This window comes from Gymnoscopelus braueri (genome assembly GCF_963280865.1).
Source record: "Gymnoscopelus braueri genome assembly, chromosome: 16".
NCBI lineage: Eukaryota > Metazoa > Chordata > Actinopteri > Myctophiformes > Myctophidae > Gymnoscopelus > Gymnoscopelus braueri.
In genome coordinates this window covers 18,948,163-18,965,767 of record NC_137616.1, presented here as the reverse complement: position 1 = coordinate 18,965,767, position 17,605 = coordinate 18,948,163, and the positions used below count along the sequence as shown (strand labels likewise).

Here is a 17,605-nt window from a genome sequence, read left to right as displayed (position 1 = left end):
CACTCCTGTCATCTTAATTTTTGGTCTGGTAAAATGAATCCTCTTTTGCAAATGAAATGCCACCCATTGCTCACTATAAAGCACATTATAATTAGCTAGCAACATTATGCAAATGTTTTAAGTATAGAGAGTGCAAGTTGGAGAATGCAGATTTTGTTTCAAACAAAATGAATAGGCTTACTACTTTAATAGGCAATACTAGACATACTGTACTGGCAATAGATAGACGTATGCTAAGGCTATAGGCTGGCCTATTTTATTATGCAATAAATAGACAACTGCTATATGCATTCATTCTCAGTGCTTGGTTTTTCTTACCTTGCTAAGTCCACAATGTGCTGAACCCTAGTTATTTTCTTCAAAGTTGGCTACTTTTCTTTCTCTGTCCAGATCAACTCCGATCACGTCTTGATCGCCGACTCTTGGAATGTACAGTACACGCGTACTGTCGCGTCAGATCAACGTGCGCGTCACGGCACGCTTTGCAATCTACAGCGAGCAAAGGCTGCGACTACAGTAGCTGTAGTATACAACCCTCGTAGACGTATTTATGATTCTGACGTTTTCAATCTACGTCTACGAGGGTTGTATACTACAGCTACGACTACAGTAACGGTAACATTTATTTAGATGAGCCTCAAAGTTAGCCAATGGAAATTGCGATTCTTGGGGTGGCAGTGAGTGACGCCAAAAGCAAAAGGTGTGGAGTCTGCGTCTGGCCGAAGGATGTAGGGTGCAAGTCAGAAGAATTAATAGGCAGTGGTGTAACGAAGTACATGTACTCAAGTACTATACTTAGGTAAAATTTTGAGGTATTCTTTTTTACTTTCTTCCGTATTTACAATTTTACATATATATATATATATATATATATATATATATATATATACTTACCTCTACCCCACTACATCTCAGAGGAAAATATTGTGCTTTTACTCCACTATAATTATATGAACTTGAGTTACTAGTTACTTTATAAATGTCGATGATTATTAAAACACATAACCACTTCAGCCCTATATATTTTATATGCCATTCGAAAATAGCAGATCTACAAGCTCACAATGCGTGCAATATTGTGAGCTTGTAAATAGGCTATTTTCAAAAGATGTTTACATTTTGAACAATACTTTAACTTTTGGTAATTTAAGTGTGTTTTCGATGCTCATACTTTTGTACTTTTACTCAAGTAAATTTTGATTACCGGACTTTCACTTGTAACACTTTCACTTTTTACATTGCAGATACTTTTGATACATAAAAATGTTTTATTTTTCCACCACTGCTAGGCTACTTATACCCAGATGGTGAGAAACGCACATTTGTTTAGCTCCTCTTTCAAATTAATCTAGGCGTTCAGATCAGGAAACTCAAATAATGCTGCAGTTGGCTAGAATGAAGAGATCATCTCTTTCAACATAATTTGCATTGATTTCTTTAACAGGATTGACAGACAGCAGTCATGTATTTCATGTGTAGATCCCCTCCCGTTGTATAATTACTTGACGCCAGAGGGCACTGTTTTACATTTTTAGGCAAATCCTAGCTCTGGAACAGGACTGTCATACCATGACAGTCATGGAACCGATTGTTCCTGGTTTTCGATTTTTTTTTGACATTTACAACTCTCACATGTACATAAACGTTCAGATTTCAAATATAAAGTGCTTACCCCTGATCTACCCGATCTTACCCGTATCTCTTGTATTGTTCAATAGAAAGCAATTTAATCCGATCAGCAGCCATTTTCTATTTTTTTATTTATTTTGTTGTAATGTATCAGAGTGCAATACACCTCCCAACCAGTAGTGTCGCATAGTTGAAAGCTTCGGAGAAAATGGCCGGCGATCGGATTAAAAAGCTTTTTATTTAACAATACGGAATATACAGGTACTTAGACCTTTGCCGGCTCAACTTGTTACATCTGTGGCATGGGGGTCAGCACTTTATATTTGAAATTTGAACGTTTATGTACATGTGAGAGTTGTAAATGTAAAAAAATCAAAAACCAGGAACAAACGGTTCCATGACGCATGTGACAGACGAGCGTCATGTGAACCATGGCTAGTCAGATCCATGCTTAATTGCCGTTTGGGTATCTCTGAAAATATGTGGTTGGTTACTGTTGCTTATTAAGCGTGCCAACGTGTCGTCACCACGGGGGCGAGGCATTGGGCGTGGCATTGGGCAATGTTAAGTCAACCTGGTTTTTACCCCTCATAGTACGGCGGCGTAGCACGAGAATCGTTCAATTTTGTGAAGAAAGCGCCAAATTTGGCAGAAGTGTTGATTGACATATCGGAAACAAAACTGGATATTGGGACATCACAAATTCTCACCCTTGTGGGCGTGGCAGGTATTTTTCAAAATGGCCACCAGTAGTTGATCAAATCCTCCTAATTTTTGTCCTAGTAGGCGAAAATGTTGCGTGATGTATGTGAGTATGAAGGTGTGTGGGTGTGTTCATGCTAATTACCTAAAAGGGGGCGTTGCAATAATATAATGAACTTCCCACTGATGTCAGGACAGCAGAGTCACTGCCCATCTTTCGCCGCAGGCTGAAAACCCACCTCTTCAGGAAACACTACCCATCCTCTCTGCCTGGCCTACTTGTTGTACTAGTTGTACGAACGCTTGTGTTATTGTTGTACTGTTTTATTGGATCTTGTTTAGTCGATACACTTATTTGTTTTAGCTCCTGCTCATTTGATTTTGCTATTGTTGTCTCATCTGTTTAAGGAAAATAGGTAGCTGATATATTGCACTTTTACCTTAGCGCTAGGTATACTCTTGGTTGCTTGTTTTTGCAGAAAATGCACTTAATACTTCTGGTGATTAGTAGTTTTCGTTCCCTACCTATGTTGAATGCACTTATTGTAAGTTGCTTTGGATAAAAGCGTCTGCTAAATGACTGTAATGTAATGTAATGTAATGGAGTGGCCTAGTTAGCAGCAATATTTTGGGAGAATTGTTCAAATAGTGATACAAGTTGGATATTTGGTACAAATCATCTTTGGAGATCACGCTTCGATTTAGAAAACCGGGCCACTCCTAAATCAAAGATGGCAGCCATTTTTTTTCAAGATGGCCGCCAACATTAGACTGTTTTTGCATATCTTTTAATTATTTGAGGTCAATCACCAAATAGCACTCCCATAGTATGTTTTTGAACATTTTCAAACAGGAGTTACCATTTATAACCATCTAAATTAAAACATTTCAAAAACACGCCATACAACTGTGCTCACAGTCAAACTCAGGGACAAAATCTCAGAACTTCTGAACATGTATAAATTTTTTCCCATCTAGTTTTGTGTCTTCCCCAGCCACCTGCATGTCGTCTCTCACCGCATCCTTAAACCGCCGCTTTGGCATTTGGCCTTTCGTCAGTGCCACCGTTTCCAAGCCGTACAGCATCATGGCGGAGGCTTTGGCATGTGGAGGGACTAGGCTCTGTGGATGGCCTCCTGGCCGGGCTCCTCCTTCGTCTCACCAGGTCCAGGACCTGAGTGTTGCACCAGACTCCCCTGTTCCAAACATTTCATTCTGGCGTGATGGTTTCTTGGGCCGTGGTGGTACTACAAGCTCCATTTGTAGAATTGGTCTTAATGGGTTAAAACAAATTTGGGATTTATTCCATGAGAACATATGTTACAAGCGTTGGAAATGCTTAGAGATAGCTTCCAGATATTATTCTGAAGTTTAAACAGTGTGCACAGAGTTTTATACACAGATGGTGTTGGTTTCTGCCTTCCGTCATCCAGCTGTAGTCTCACCTTGCTTCATTTTTACTTGGCAACCAGAGTCGCCACGACCGATTCCTTGGCAACCAGGTCACCCCCCACTATCTTATGTTGACACCGAGAAGGAGGCCAGCAGACAACAAAAATCAGACCCAGGCACTGACTGAGAGACCCAGGCAGTTCAACCAAACTGGCACAAAAGACATGCTGGCTCCCAAATATAAACAAGCACATACAAATGAAAAATATCTTTATCAGATTGATAAATACATATTTATCAATCTATCACCAAGGAAGATAAATGAGAAATGCTGGAGGGTCGATCAGCAGAACTGTCGTGATCGAAATGTTTATTAACCCATTAAAACCCGGAAAGCATCTGTGTCATTTTAGCAAGGCACTATTTCCTGAGCTACTTCTGCCTTAATGTTATTGTGAGTGAGAGAGGTCCATGTAATCAAGCAAATAACTACTGGAAACAACTTGTAGAAATGGGCAGAATGCCGAGGTATTGTAGTATAGTTTGACTATTCACTTGTAAGGGCAGGTCATAATGTATTTATAAACATTGATTGCTTCATAACTGAGAAATCTGATGTTTGAAAGCATTTTGAATTATATCCTCATCCATCTTTAGTTTTTGATATACAATTCTGCAAATCACCACACTACAGTACATCTACCATGACATCAGAACTGTGTTATTTGCCTTTTCTTTTTTAATGAACATTTGAGCTTTATTTAGCAAATATTTGCAGTACACATTTACAGTTCCGTTTACAGTGAAACATTTGAGCAAAAACATCTGGAGTTTAATTTGTTTTACAGTTTGAGAAAATAGAGTGATGGACTTCATAATTCCTACCAGTTCAAAGCATCTGAACATTTCTGCTTGATTCGGCTCACTTGAGTGATAGCATGTATACGACTGATTCGTTATGGATTTTCAAGGCGGTTGCTGTAGCGCCACCATCAGGACTGTAAGCCCACAATGTCAGTTGAATAAGATTGGCATAGGACTATTTTAGGGAAGGCAGATTTTCTTTTGAAGCGGAACAGCAGCAAACTGGACTGGCAGCTCTGCGGCCCCTGATGAATCAATAACTTAATCAGTGCCGGAACTCTAACTACCTGCAAATCTAGTATATATTCCAGTACATAGCCATAGCGCACATTTATAGCAATTCCTTCTTATTTGTTTTATTTTTTTTTCGTAATGTACTCTTTCAATGTTACTGATTAATTCACAGATGCCAGCTAAGTGGGCTCAGGGTTCGGGGTTTAGTCTGGTTTGACATTTTGCATCCACCACACACCCAAACTCTGGCTTGGTTGTAGGTGTCGGAGGCGGTGTCAGTGGTAGGAAATCTGGGTTTGTATATGTATCCAAGAAGAAGATGTTGCTCGAGGTGGGTGGGGGTGTCAAGGTCAGAGGTAGCATTTCTACCTGCTCCGTTTCTTCTCTCGGGCAACACACGTCCAAGTGTGACGGCAGGCTGGTACATCTGCGCAGTGGAGTGTAGCTGGGAAATGGGTGTTACAAAAAAAACTAGTCAAAGGCCTACAATGATTCAGTTTATCGACGGTAATTGATAATTATCGAGGGTCATCTTGACACACGGTAACAGAACCAGTACAGCTAGCACTAACTTGCACTGGATACAATTAGAGTGGCTACTACGGAAGAGTGGACACCTTGATAAAAAAAGATTGTCTATTTTGTCCAAATTTTTTAAAAATACAATATTTGATATTTAACAAAACTTTCAGATACACTGACAGTTCTGCATTTTCTATGATTTATTTTACACAAGCCCAGTACACATCAGTGATTCAAGATGGAACTTGCAACTACTTGCAAAATAATCCCAAAACTGCACTGATCTGAAATTCAGGGCAATTCAGACCATTGTGATTTCGCTTTGCAACGTATTGCAATGTATTACAACGGTTTTTATTGCATTTGGAATCATTGGTGTAGACTGGGCTTTACAGGTAAGGAGTTGAGAATGTAGAATACTCGAGCAACATTATGGATTCTATAAAGAAAACATCACATGGATGCACCTGGGACGTATCATCAGTGTTGTAGCCTGGGGTGAGTGGGGTCATAGGGTGTTTCGGGTCTCACAACAACATACACCCTCGCCCAGGTGACCCAGCCGGGGTTGATCAAGCCCCGACTTACGTCCCAGTAGCTACCCACGGTCAGTCCTCTTAGGGAAAGACAGGGCCACTCAGTCCGCTTCTCCGGAACTACTCTACCGGGACTGGGGGAGGCTCTGGCTATGTACACTGGATTAGAACTGGATAGTCAATTTGTTTCTGATTAACTTTTTTAATGCCACACACTATAAAACTTTTAAATGCAATCGGATTCCTCCAGTGACCCCCCCCCCCCCCCCCCCCACACACACACACACACACACACACACACACACACACACACACACACACACACACACACACACACACACACACACACACACACACACACACACACACACACACACACACACACACACACACAATGGTTTACGATCATTTTGGTTTATAAGCCCAGGACTTTTCATTCACATCATCCTACACTATCTCATGGTACACAGTCTTTACATTCTCATTTCTCAGCCCTGGGCTCACTGTCTTTACATTCTCATTTCTCAGCCCTGGGCTGTTTGATGGTATTCAAACTGGTTTCTGTATGTTATTACATTTATATATATATATATATATATATATATATGTATTTACTTACCCTTTGTGTTCCATTAATGGCTCGTCTTTCCAGGCTTGTTTGTAGAGCTCTCCAGCCCTGTGGTACAGCCAGGTCATGTCCTGGGATACACCAGGCAGCCAGTCCACCAGTCTACAAAGACAACACATGTCACTCTACCACCCTACAATGTTTTTCCCCTTTTGTCCCTAACAGTTGTGTTTAGTTATTTTATGTAAATAAATTAACTACTGCTGATAAAGCATTGGTGCTGAGGAGCTTTGGATGACGATTGTGCAGGCCAAGAGGAGCAACAGACTTCGGAGAGGAGTCAGGACGTCGACTGGAAGGCATTCCAAGATAGCGCCGCCCACGGCTGCTGTGGTATTGGGGAGTGTTGTTTTTGTTGTAACCACTGTACCAAATCAAATTCCTGTTCAATTTCACAATGTTCACATGTCATGGCAATAAAGTCTTCTGATTCTGATTGGAGTGGTATAGCTATGACAATGCTGCACCAAGGTATAGTAAGCCCAAAATTGCTCCTATAGGTCCTGACAGCTAAGCTAAATGAGTCTTGAATATGCACAGCAAATTAAACTGTTTTAGAAGCCTATACAACAAGTGCTGATTTATCAGATAATGACATTGATGCCAAGGGTTGTGATTGGCTCATAACACTTGATGATAGTAATGCTGAGTCTCACCTCCGGCCCAGAGAGAAGATCGACTCCACAGGCAGGTAGGAGGCCACTTTTACTGGTGAGAATTTAGAGGCCTGGGTCAACGGACTACCTCCTTCATGTCCCTCCCTGCATGCCTCACACAACACTGACACAAAGATAAGCACACATTTATGGGGAGCAAAAGTAATCAAATTACCACCTGCTGAATGAATTGGATAAGAATTAATTCAGCAGGTGTAACAATGAATTGGATGTAATGCACACTGCACAGTACAAGTTGTACAAATTACAGTGTGTCACCTCCATTTCCAGTTATATTGCAAACCAGTGCTTCAAATGATGCATTTAAGAGCACTTTGAGTGGTGACGCAATAAAGCAGTATAGTTCGATATTCACCCGTCATATGGCTCTGCAAAATACTCTGTTCTTATATCTTAGCATTAGCTTGATAAGCGTACTGTAAATGTAAAATGTCGGTTTCATGAAAGGTATTCATCTATGGAGAAATGAATGGTGATTCAAACATGGATGTAGCCAGCAGATGGTGTAAGTTTGCAATTTCCCTAACTCAGACCACATGAGACTTGAGAATTGACCATGTCAGGTTTAAACATCAAGACAACATTCTTGACATTACTTAGTTCTATCACAGCAACATCTACACATCTTTCCTGATAAAGCACCAAGTTTTCCAGGGACTGACATCATCCACATTTAGACCTGGAACACCTATACGTTGTTATACCTTTCAATCAGGGAACACCTTTGTGTAACATTAGCTGCTGCTATATATATTAGCAACATGTTTCTTTTTGACATTTTTTAATTAAAATCTTTTTCAAAACAAGGTAGGTCAGGATTTAGAAGGCGTTTTTTAGAATTGGCCTCAGGTCTAAATGGGTTAAAACATTGTTGAAGCTGTCACTAGCTACTAACGAGAAAACTATTCTGCCAATGCAAGGCTTGGGGCATCATGAGTTGTTTTTCACTATGTTCCATAAAACACAAAAAATCATTGTCTTTTGCAGTGTTCATAACACAACACAATGCTGCACGTTCGTCTGCAACAGGCGCGTATGGTGGGTTCTAACGTGGACCGGGCCGGGGGGGGCGGGTGGGGGCTCGCGCAACGATGGCTGATAAGTGACAGTCTATTGAGAATTACCATCAGCGTTAATGCAAGAGAGAGAAACGTGAATAAAACACAATATGCAAGTATAATCAGTTGTAGTTGTAGAGTAGTAGACTAGTCACAAGTCACAACAATAATGAAATGTAGAGCTATTTCTGGACCCGCTTTATACTGTTTACCTGGCAAGAGAACCGGTTTGACGGGGAAACCGGTTTCTAATGGCCACCCATTAACAATTCGGCCGAATGCAAATAAGCCCGACTTGAAAACAAAGAATAGGGTGAAGGGGGTGCTAATGTTGTTATGTTGATCTTTTGTTTTTTTTTCCCCTGGGGGAGCAGAGTTTTCCAGACCGGGCCATGGCCCCATTGGCCTCTATGACGATACACCCTTGGTCTGCAATAGTCTCACATTAGGAGACTCGGAGATCTCCGCCTACTGATAAGGATACGTCTTGTGACATCTAAATTAAAAGTAGGGTCTTGAACTGGGCATTAGCATCAAGGGTTGGATTGGGGCGTGAGTCCCTAGCGCCATGTCCAGGGGTGTACTTACTACTTGTACATCATGGCTTGCACATCAAGACACCTCACGCTATAAAAACATGAGATAGGCTCCTGCCCTGTGGGCCACATGGCTCGGGCAAGGCTTACATACCATTATTCTTTACGCTAACTTTGAGGTTCTCTATATCATTATACCCATAGATTAATTGTAGCAATGTGAATAATACAGTATATACACCTTCCTTTTCTACTTTTTAAAACAACTCCAGATATTCATGGTGCCCTCCTGGTCACAATGAATTGTTCTTACCCTTTTTGATACGGACAGGGAGGTTGTGTATGTCTGTATGGTCCAGCCACCAGGGTGCTTTGTTCTTCTCTCTGGTCTGCGCTGCTTCCAGCTCACAGCAGTAAGGCTTGGGCTCCAGGGGAGACTCAACATGGATGAGGCCTGTGGTAGATATGTTTTAACATGAGAGGACAGTTGGAATTAAGCATGGCGATCTAAAGTATAGATAGTTCTGTTGGTTAAAATAGTTTAGCTTAGCATAAATAGACATTTTACAGTTTTGCTCCTAAATTGAATTCTGGACAAACAATAGTGAACTACTATTGCAAATAATGATGGATAGAATGTACTGTGTTACTTTCAATTGAATTTCACATAATCAAAGTCATAATGACATGTTTTACATGTGTAAATATACAGTAGGTAAGGATTTCCCCCAATGTACAAATATAGTTTTAAGAAATTAATAATCATATATTGTACAATTATGAATTATATAATAATAAAAAAGTGCCTTTAGCATAGAGATGAGCTTACAGTTCTCTTGAAGGAAGCGAAGAGCATCCATGTAGCCACTATGGCAGATTCCACCCATAATCTGTAACAAAACAAGTGCATTTAATGCTGCCCTCTGCTGATCATCATATGCACTTCATGTTTTTGTTTTTTTTATTCTGCAGCCGCCAGCAGGTTCCTTTACTCAGGGGTTTTCAACTGGTGGTCCGTGGACCTGGTGGTCTGTGAAGGTATCGCGTGTGGTCCCTGACCATGCATTCAGCCATGTAGGAGATATATAGCCCTTCTAATGCGTGAGGGGCTATAATTATTTTAAGAAACTCACACATTAGAAGGGCAATATTAGTCACCAGAACCAAGGACGGGTGTTTTCGATGAATCACTCATGGTTTGAAGTTACAATGGGTTTGTGTAGGAAGGGGGAGTGTCTGATCAAACTTATATCAAATATCTAAATACTGAATCAAGCAACTTCAAATCTGTCTGGGGTACTCACAAAAGCCTGAGTAGACGTTAAAAATCCCCCAAACATGTATGAAAGTGAAATGTCCCTTTAATACCAAATTGTTCAAAAATATTAAAAACATCATCATATCCTTTTACCGTATGTTCCCTTGTGTAAATAAATAAATTATATGTTCTGAATAAAACTGGTAGCCATATACAATTGAGCATAGCTTAACACCATCCCGGATCTGCCTGACGTTTCTTCCAGTTAAGGGGGAGATTTTTCCGTTGCCACTGTCGCAGAAATTGCATACTCAACGAGTGGGGAAATGTCGGGTCTCTGTTCTTTATAAGTGTCTTGAGACAACTTGGTTGTGATTTGGCACTTCAATGCTAAATTAATTTCATTTAGCATTGAATTGAATTGAAATCCTCTGCCCCCCCCACCTTCTTTCTCTGTATATATACCTGTTGATGCTACTGAGTTTTCTACCAATATGTATTGTAATTGTATTATATGCATTACTGATGAATTGAGTAAAATAGAAACAAGCCCCCTGGTGTTTTTTTGCGTTATCCTTTTAGCATAACCTATAACCTGTACTGTTAACAAACTTGATAATATATATTCAATCAATCAAAGCCATAGATCTGTTCTCTCAGTTTTGCTATATCTCTCATATTTTCAACACCATGGTAAGAAAACAGAAATTAAGGTAATCCATTAGTGTTAATGTATATTGGAAACTAATTTCCAAAATTTCTCCAGAACACCAACATTCACTACTGTACTACTGTAACTGTAAAGCATCTCTAACAACAAAGCAAGGTAGGATAATACTGCCTGCTATAGTCCATACAATACATGGTTGTTAAAAGCTATATTCACACAATTATGTCTTCAAATTGCAGTCTTCTACTTTAGTCAGCGTAACCTCAAATAATGAACTAGTTTAATTTGTGTATATTATATACTAATACTAAATTAGACATATATATGTTTTTAAACTAGTAATACTAATATTAATAATAATAATAATAATAATAATACAACAACCTTTAAGATATTTGTGTTTTGATTTGGAGTAGAGGAGGAAAGGACCCCAATGGTCTCACCTGAAGCTCAGGAGGGAAGAAGGTGCTGGCAACTCTGTACACGTTTTCTGAATTGACCTGGATGCTGACGTTATTAAAGTTGAACGCATGGAAGTAGCGGGTGCCGTCACGTGGACATATGTCGCTCTTCCCTGCATAGGCTGAGAAGGTCAGCGTGTTCCGCTGGTCACAGTGGGGCAGGTTATTGCTGATGGCACCATCCATGTAGTGCTGGGAAAGACACATGGACATAGATGGGTCTCAGATTAGATAAATAGTTTAATTGTGCAGATGAAGGCATATAAAAAAGTTATTATCTGTGAATTAATATGTGCATTATATGTGGTTTAAAATAACTGAGACTTGGTGACACAGCTTTAAAAATCTAGTAAAAGCAAGTATGCAATACATCAGTTTTACAATTTGAATACTACAAATGAAAAGTTATGTGAAGAAACAGTTGAGAGGGATTGTGAATTGGGAGACAGTGGAAATCTGTGTTGTATCCAGAGCCTTCACAAACAAGCTCAATTGACAAATTGTCAAATCAAAAGACCACAATCACATACCAGTCATTTTGCTAACTTACTTCATATGAAGTAAGGACAAAATAACCAGCATGTGAATATGGTCATCACGGTCATCACTAGATGGCCACCATACAAAGTCCTGCTTTAAAATTAGAATACAGTAGGTATAATGAATTAACATTAGTTAAGGTTCTTATTGTGGTTAAGTTGAGGTACAGGTTTGGAGTTGTTTAAGCTAGGGTGAGGATCTTGGGAGGACATTACGGTGAGACTTCCTAGCCCTAATGACAACCTGTGAATTATGGTCAATGTAATGGTCCACTCACGACTCCTCGATAGGTTGGTGGAATCACACCACAGTATATTGGGATGAAACAGCTGCATAGGAGAGCCTGGGAAATTACAATATAAGACAACTCACTGCACAGAATCTTTTGAACATCTTGTATATTTCATCCATGTACTTTCATCATTTTCATCTGTTGTATGTTAATGCTGCGATTAAATACCATCCCACAGGGATAAACCAAGTGTCTTATCCAATTTAGAATGCATAGCTATGCAGACATACAGTACAGTATACACAATGTACTTTAACACTATGCACTCACATGCAGTAGACTGCAAAAACACACACCTCCATCAACATACCCTGTCACAGGTCACATACATAACTCAGTACCTGGATGAGTTCCTCTTTGGTGTCAAACTCCGACGCCAGAACGTTCTTTCCATCAGGCACCCTGGTAAGAGAAACACTGAGTTTCCCGGAGGCTCGGACATGGGCGTCTTCTGGAAGCATCCTCAGCAAGGTTTCCTTTACTATCTGCAGCAGATTGAACGCCGGGGACAGTGGTCCTAGTTTGTGCTTCTTCGCCTGTTTGGCCATGGACATCAATTCAGCACAGCATTCTTCTACATGGACATGAACACAAACTCTTTACGCATTTAGATGGCACTTTTCTCCAGAGCATTTAAATAATGAGTAAACCGGAAGTGATTCAGCGCCTTGCTCAAGGCATTCTGGCCTTTAAAATGTATGCTTTTCACATTTGCCCCTAAATTATACTGAAGGACCTCAAAGGACAGTTGGTCACCAAACCAGTGAACAGACTATAACTACACCTGGCTGACCATCTGGCTTCCTGGTGCAACCAGAACAATCCCCCAATGCAAGCTGAACAAAGCCCCAATGAGCGCATACAATGACTTCTATAATGCATTATAACTGTGATTATGCGTTATAAATGTATAATTATGAAAAGGTATTAAAACTATGATAATCTACAAGCATCTACAAGCTCACAACGCCTTATGAGCTTGTAGATCTGCTATTTTCACTACTTTTGTGTAACGCACTATGATGAAGTAGGGCATTAATTTACGGAAAAAACTTGGAGATATGAGGTTTCTGCCCAACAGCAACAATAAGAAAAATCCTCAGTAATTATAAATTAGGATACAGTACTTGACCTTATAAGTCATTATAAAATATGTATTATGTTATGATCATTGTTATAAATGACTACTTGGTTATAACTAATTATTCATTTATAAGCAGGTTATAATGCATTTATAGGCCTACAAGTCATTGAAAAATGCTAAATAGTGTTATGATTATTGTTACAGTTGTATGGTTATAAATATTTATGAGTGCTTATACCTATAATTTAAAGTGTTATAAATATAAACAGATAATAATGCATTCTAGGATGTTTATAATGCATTGAAAGTGTTAAGGACACTCATCCGCACACTGTTTTTAAGCTCCAAAAACTTACTTTTATTTACTGGCACAGCGTTTCGACCCTTTTAGGTCTTCAGGCAAATATTATAATGACAGACAAATAAGGAACATGAACGTACAAAAACATGGCTAATGATAATATATAACACCTGAGAGTCCAAAGGAGCACAGCACCCTACTCCAATCACAGGGACACATAGTGAGTGTTACCATTATGTTCAATATTACATTTACAGAATTGGAAAGACCACAAATATCAGCATGCAAGCACACCCCTTTGTCCATCTGTCTTATTCATCACCTATGGGATTCTGATTGCTGCGATAAGAGCACCTACCGAGGCATCCATGTATTTTGCGTTTTCCTTTGCTCGTTTTCAATAAGTAAAGGAACCAAAGGTTATACAATCTTTTCTTCTTTCTTTCATATTCCATTCTGATTCCAGGATACAACTTGTGGCCCCAACATGGTAATGTTGGGGCCATAATGTACAGTACCATAATGTACAGTACCTATACAAACATCTCAAAATTATTATTGAAACAAATGTCTTCTAAAAGCAGTATAAACATATACATTTACAAGTTGCAATCAGGGCTACATTATAGGCCTAGCTACACCAGGCCAGATGTTTAGCCCCCTATTTTTGAAGGCATTTACAGGCAAACACTATGGAATATCAAAACCCTGTTTGACGATCATCGTCACGACTCACAAGAACATTTGCACCTCATTTGTTTGTTAATCACGTTTCTGCAACAAACAATGACTTGGTAGCATTTGTGGCATGTTCTATGGGTGTAAGTGAAATCGCTTAAGGCTCTGGTTTTAGAGACCCCTCGGGTCGATCATGATTTTTGCCATTTTTGTCAAATGCGCCCCTCCTGCAAATTTTGGAATAACCTGGCTCTGCCAGATGAAAGAAGCTTGCGACACACATTTTGTTTCACAGCCTACTTACATCTGGGACTCCGGTAGCAGAATCGATGCAAGACAACGTTCCATTTTTTCAAGCTACTTGGCAGGTGATTGGATGATCCCGCCCCTAGCAGCCGCTGATTGGTTCGTACACGCAGGTGAAACTCAATACCGCCCTCATCTGGCAGGTCAGGTTAGTTTTGGAAGGCAATCATAGCCAATCAGAATGGAATATGAAAGAAAGAAGGAAAGATTGTATGACCTTTGATTCAAGAGTTATACAGTACGTCAAAGCGAAGTGGCCTGGTATATTGTCACCATGAGGTCGATCTGAAAAATGTGGAGTAGAGTGTCTTCCTGGGAGTGTGCATGCAAAGTTTCGGTCCGGCGGTGTCCAAAACAGACAGACTGACTGACGGACGGACAGACAGGGGCGAAAACAAGATAATTATGCTAAATTATTCGTATTTTGTTACTTTGTATAGCCTACTCAAAATGTTGGCACGTAGTCATTTACAATCTAACTTTTGATTAAACTCCAGTTTAATCAGAAGTCCATTGGAGCAGTGTACTTTGAAATGTGAGGCATTGAACAAAGTTCAGCAGATGATGCACCTGATTAATGTAATAAAGTTTGAGCAAGGCTACCTAATGTGGCCTTTGCTTTTGCAGATAAATGTGGGAACTCAGCTGTCCTTACAAAGTTTCACACCTGTGTGCTGTTTTTGTGTTCCGTTTGTTCTTTAAATATTTCCCCTTCATGTATGTGTGTAAGTGTATATATTCTGATTTCAGGAGCATTGGCCCTGGCTGCCTCTTCTCACTAATCCTGGACACCATCCCAGACCAACTGGTCCATTAAGACCAAAACATCTTGCTATTGTCTTGGTGGCCCACAAAGGTGGCCCACAAACCCCTAACTGACTGGGACAAATTGGGACATGCCGCCCCGGCCCCCCAACACACACACACACACACACACACACACCCCCACACCCACGCTCTTATGCATGTCCACATAAGAGATACAATACAAGGACACAAATATTCTGCCATTATAGGTGCTGCAATTCTTTTTTTTACAGTCAGCAAATCTTGAACAAATACCCACACACCCTTATGTAAGGTAAATAAGTCTTCGCCATATTTGGTGGCTACCAATAATAGCAGAGATTGCACAGAATTTTGCAAGCCGTTTAGCTGCTTATTTGCCATCCCAAGTTGTTGGAAGCCTCTTACAACCTGAACCAGGTTCAACCAACCTATGTACATACCCTTGGCTGCCAAAGATAAACACAAGTAGATTGCACCTATTATCTAGGTCTGTGATGGTCTGGAGGAGGAGTGGCTGGTATTTAATGACTTTGGTCATAAAAGCTTCCTCTACTGGTGCAGGCCACTTCAAGAATGTTAACTGATTTGGAGCCTTCCTTGAATTTGACCCCCCCACACACACAATGTATTTTATCGATTCTGACATTTTCAATCGACGAGAGTCTTAGCTACCACCCCCCTGTGTCCACTGGATTGTCACCTCCAAAGCCCGTAGTTCTCCAAACATGTACAAATGCAAAATATAAGGTGCTTACCCGCGTGCCAAAATGTTAACTAACCCTACGGGGTAGTTGTGCAATGTAATAGTCCATATTTTTCAATAAATAAGTGTTTTAATCCCGTCTGTCTTTTCCCCCCTCGTTTACTTCCTGTTTACATTGAGTGAATTCCGGATGCGCTTCGTCACTACCACCCATTGGGATTTTCTGACAGAATCGGCTACAGACGAGATCAAAAACACTTATTTATTGAAAAATATGGACCATTACAGTGCACAACTCCCCCGTAGGATTAGTTAACATTTGGGGCACGCGGGTAAGCACCTTATATTTTGCATTTGTACATGTTTGGAGAACTACGACTTTGGAGGTGACAATCCAGTGGAAACTGGGGGGGGGGGGGGGTGAAAACTAAGACTCTCGTAGATTGAAAATGTCAGATTAAATACATCTACGAGTCTTAATCTAATAAAGCCAGTACATCCCAAATTGAATGATTCATATTTATGACATTTTACAACCTCCATATAGGCTACTTTCTATGGCCAATTTTAATCAAATTAATGTATCTATTTTGTTAATCCTTTTAATTTGCATGCTATTCATTACAGGGGACACTAGAAATTCCCTGTATGTGCAAATATCATGATTGCATCACACCTGATTTCTGGTCATAGACTGCACAACATGCTTCATTTAATCATCAAATACTCAAATGTCTTATTCATTCTCACCCATGGAGATTCCGATTGTGAGAGCAGCTGCGACCAGAGCACCGCACGAGGCGCCGTAGATTTTAGAGGCATTTTGGATGAGCTCAGGAAAACGTTCCAGGATACAACTAGAGGCTCCTACATAATAAACCCCCATGAACCCACAACCAGCTAAAGAAATACTCCATTCCTTTTTCAGGTCGAACATCTTGCACAGGTGTAATAATTTGACTAATTGAACCTGATGTGTGACCCACGCGCTGAAACAATGTCGAATTGCCTGCTGGTTTCATTTGCAGTTCACATCTACAAGTGAAGCAGTTTATGACAATACAATACATGGTTGTTGTGCAATTTCCCCCAATCAACAGATGATTTGTTCTTGGAGATATGAGTCATATCTCCAAGAACAAATCATCTGTTGACCAGACGACCCAGATTGCAGCACGGGAGGGGGAGGGAAGGGGAGGAGGGCTTGGAATGCAGCCAATGTGCCTTCAAAAAAAAAAAAAATGAAGAATACCTATGATAGGGAATTCACTGTGTGCAGGAACTCAGGTGCAGCCTCACAGTGTTCAAAGTTCCGCGCGGTCTCTCTCTCTATCTCGGTGAAATGTGGTGGAGCAAAAGTTACCTATAGCGTCACAAGCCAGTCCGCCACTAGCGGAGGGATAGAGCTAAAGTGATTTGCAGTTTGCACCTGTGTAGAACCAACCAGGGGAGGGCGGCCAACCCAGTGCCATCTAATAGAAGGCTCTGGGCCAACCCATCTGGAACTACTTGAGCAGCGCCACCCACACTGACTGTTAAAGCCTAGTAAGTGAGTGATATTCCTATAATCATTACTATAGAGTGGGCACTAAGGACATCTGGGCCCCTCGATGTAAAATGGGGAAAAAACAAGAATAAAAAAGAAAGAAAAATGGTCTTAAAGTATACATGATTACATGCCATGTCATGACAATTAAGGTCTAATATTTCTACAGTTTCTACAAAATCTGTAGGCCTATATGACT

General features: G+C 40.3%; 1 protein-coding gene across 1 annotated transcript; it reads right to left on the bottom strand.

Moving 5' to 3' along the window:
- Positions 1–4,532: 4,532 nt before the first annotated feature.
- Positions 4,533–16,797, bottom strand: LOC308102506 (patatin-like phospholipase domain-containing protein 2; the record flags this gene model as incomplete). The annotated part of the gene is made up of 9 exons (XM_080452253.1): positions 4,533–5,266; positions 6,499–6,609; positions 7,164–7,287; positions 9,092–9,232; positions 9,608–9,668; positions 11,150–11,359; positions 11,985–12,050; positions 12,341–12,573; positions 16,611–16,797. The coding sequence occupies 9 exons, from the start codon at positions 16,795–16,797 to the stop codon at positions 5,011–5,013; spliced, it is 1,389 nt and encodes a 462-aa protein (XP_080308379.1). The 3' UTR covers positions 4,533–5,010.
- Positions 16,798–17,605: the final 808 nt, after the last annotated feature.